This window comes from Acanthamoeba castellanii (genome assembly GCF_000313135.1).
Source record: "Acanthamoeba castellanii str. Neff unplaced genomic scaffold scf7180000083027, whole genome shotgun sequence".
Taxonomy (NCBI): Eukaryota; Discosea; order Longamoebia; family Acanthamoebidae; genus Acanthamoeba; species Acanthamoeba castellanii.
This window is the reverse complement of record NW_004457378.1, coordinates 8,765-9,520: the sequence shown is the minus strand read 5'-3', so window position 1 is coordinate 9,520 and position 756 is coordinate 8,765. Positions and strand designations below refer to the sequence as shown.

At 62.4% G+C, this 756-nt stretch overlaps 1 protein-coding gene across 1 annotated transcript; it reads right to left on the bottom strand.

Moving 5' to 3' along the window:
* Positions 1 to 79: 79 nt before the first annotated feature.
* On the bottom strand, positions 80 to 733 carry ACA1_299270 (uncharacterized protein; the record flags this gene model as incomplete). The annotated part of the gene is made up of 2 exons (XM_004336930.1): positions 80 to 376; positions 593 to 733. Coding segments are annotated over 2 exons (438 nt in total), but the record flags the coding sequence as incomplete, so codon positions are not given.
* Between the last annotated feature and the right edge of the window lie 23 nt (positions 734 to 756).

The following is a 756-nucleotide window of genomic DNA, read 5'->3' as shown; positions in this document are numbered from 1 at the left end:
CCTGTGGAGGTCCAGCCCAGGCAAGGTGAGCGATTTGATGCGCGAGCTGGAGCACACAAGTACGGAAGTGTGGGTGTACCCTTCCCGACGTGAGACCGGGCGACGGAGTGAGGGCAGCGGGCGCCGGCGGGCCGTCTAAGATGCTAAGTTCGATCAGATCGCCCTGAGGGCACTCGGCCAAGGCCAACTGGAGGTCATCCGCGTTGGTGATGTCGACTGGCATCCCGCCCAGGACGAATTGCACCTCACTAGTGCCGAACTCAGCCGTCAGCTTGCGCTGAAACGCGGCGAAGTCAGCAGTGGGCAGACGCAGCGGCCGCCGCTTGTTGGTGGCCTGCGAGTGGCACCTAAAGAGCCGCTCGTTGCCCTGCTTCGCCTGCACCCCACTCACTGCAGGAGGCTGGTCGATGTAGAGGGACATGAGTGCATACTTTGGGGGGGGGGCAAGTAGGAGCTCCCAATCGAAGAGGAAGTACGTGCCGCTACACGATTCGGTGGAAGTTGCCGAGAGGCCGCTTGGGGGCGGGGTTGTGCGTTACGCGGTGCTGCAGCAGCAGTAGGTTGTGCCTTCTTCCTCTCGTAAGGGGGGAACCGAGTTGTTGGTTGTTGAAGACGACGACGATGTTGATGATGATGCTGTGGCTGCCAGGTCCGTGGCGGGGCGCTCATAAGCAGCGGCAAGACGAGCGCGCCTGGCTACGGGTGCTTCTTCGTTAAGCCTGCGCAGCCCCATGTCGAGCTCTCCTTGTGCCTGCC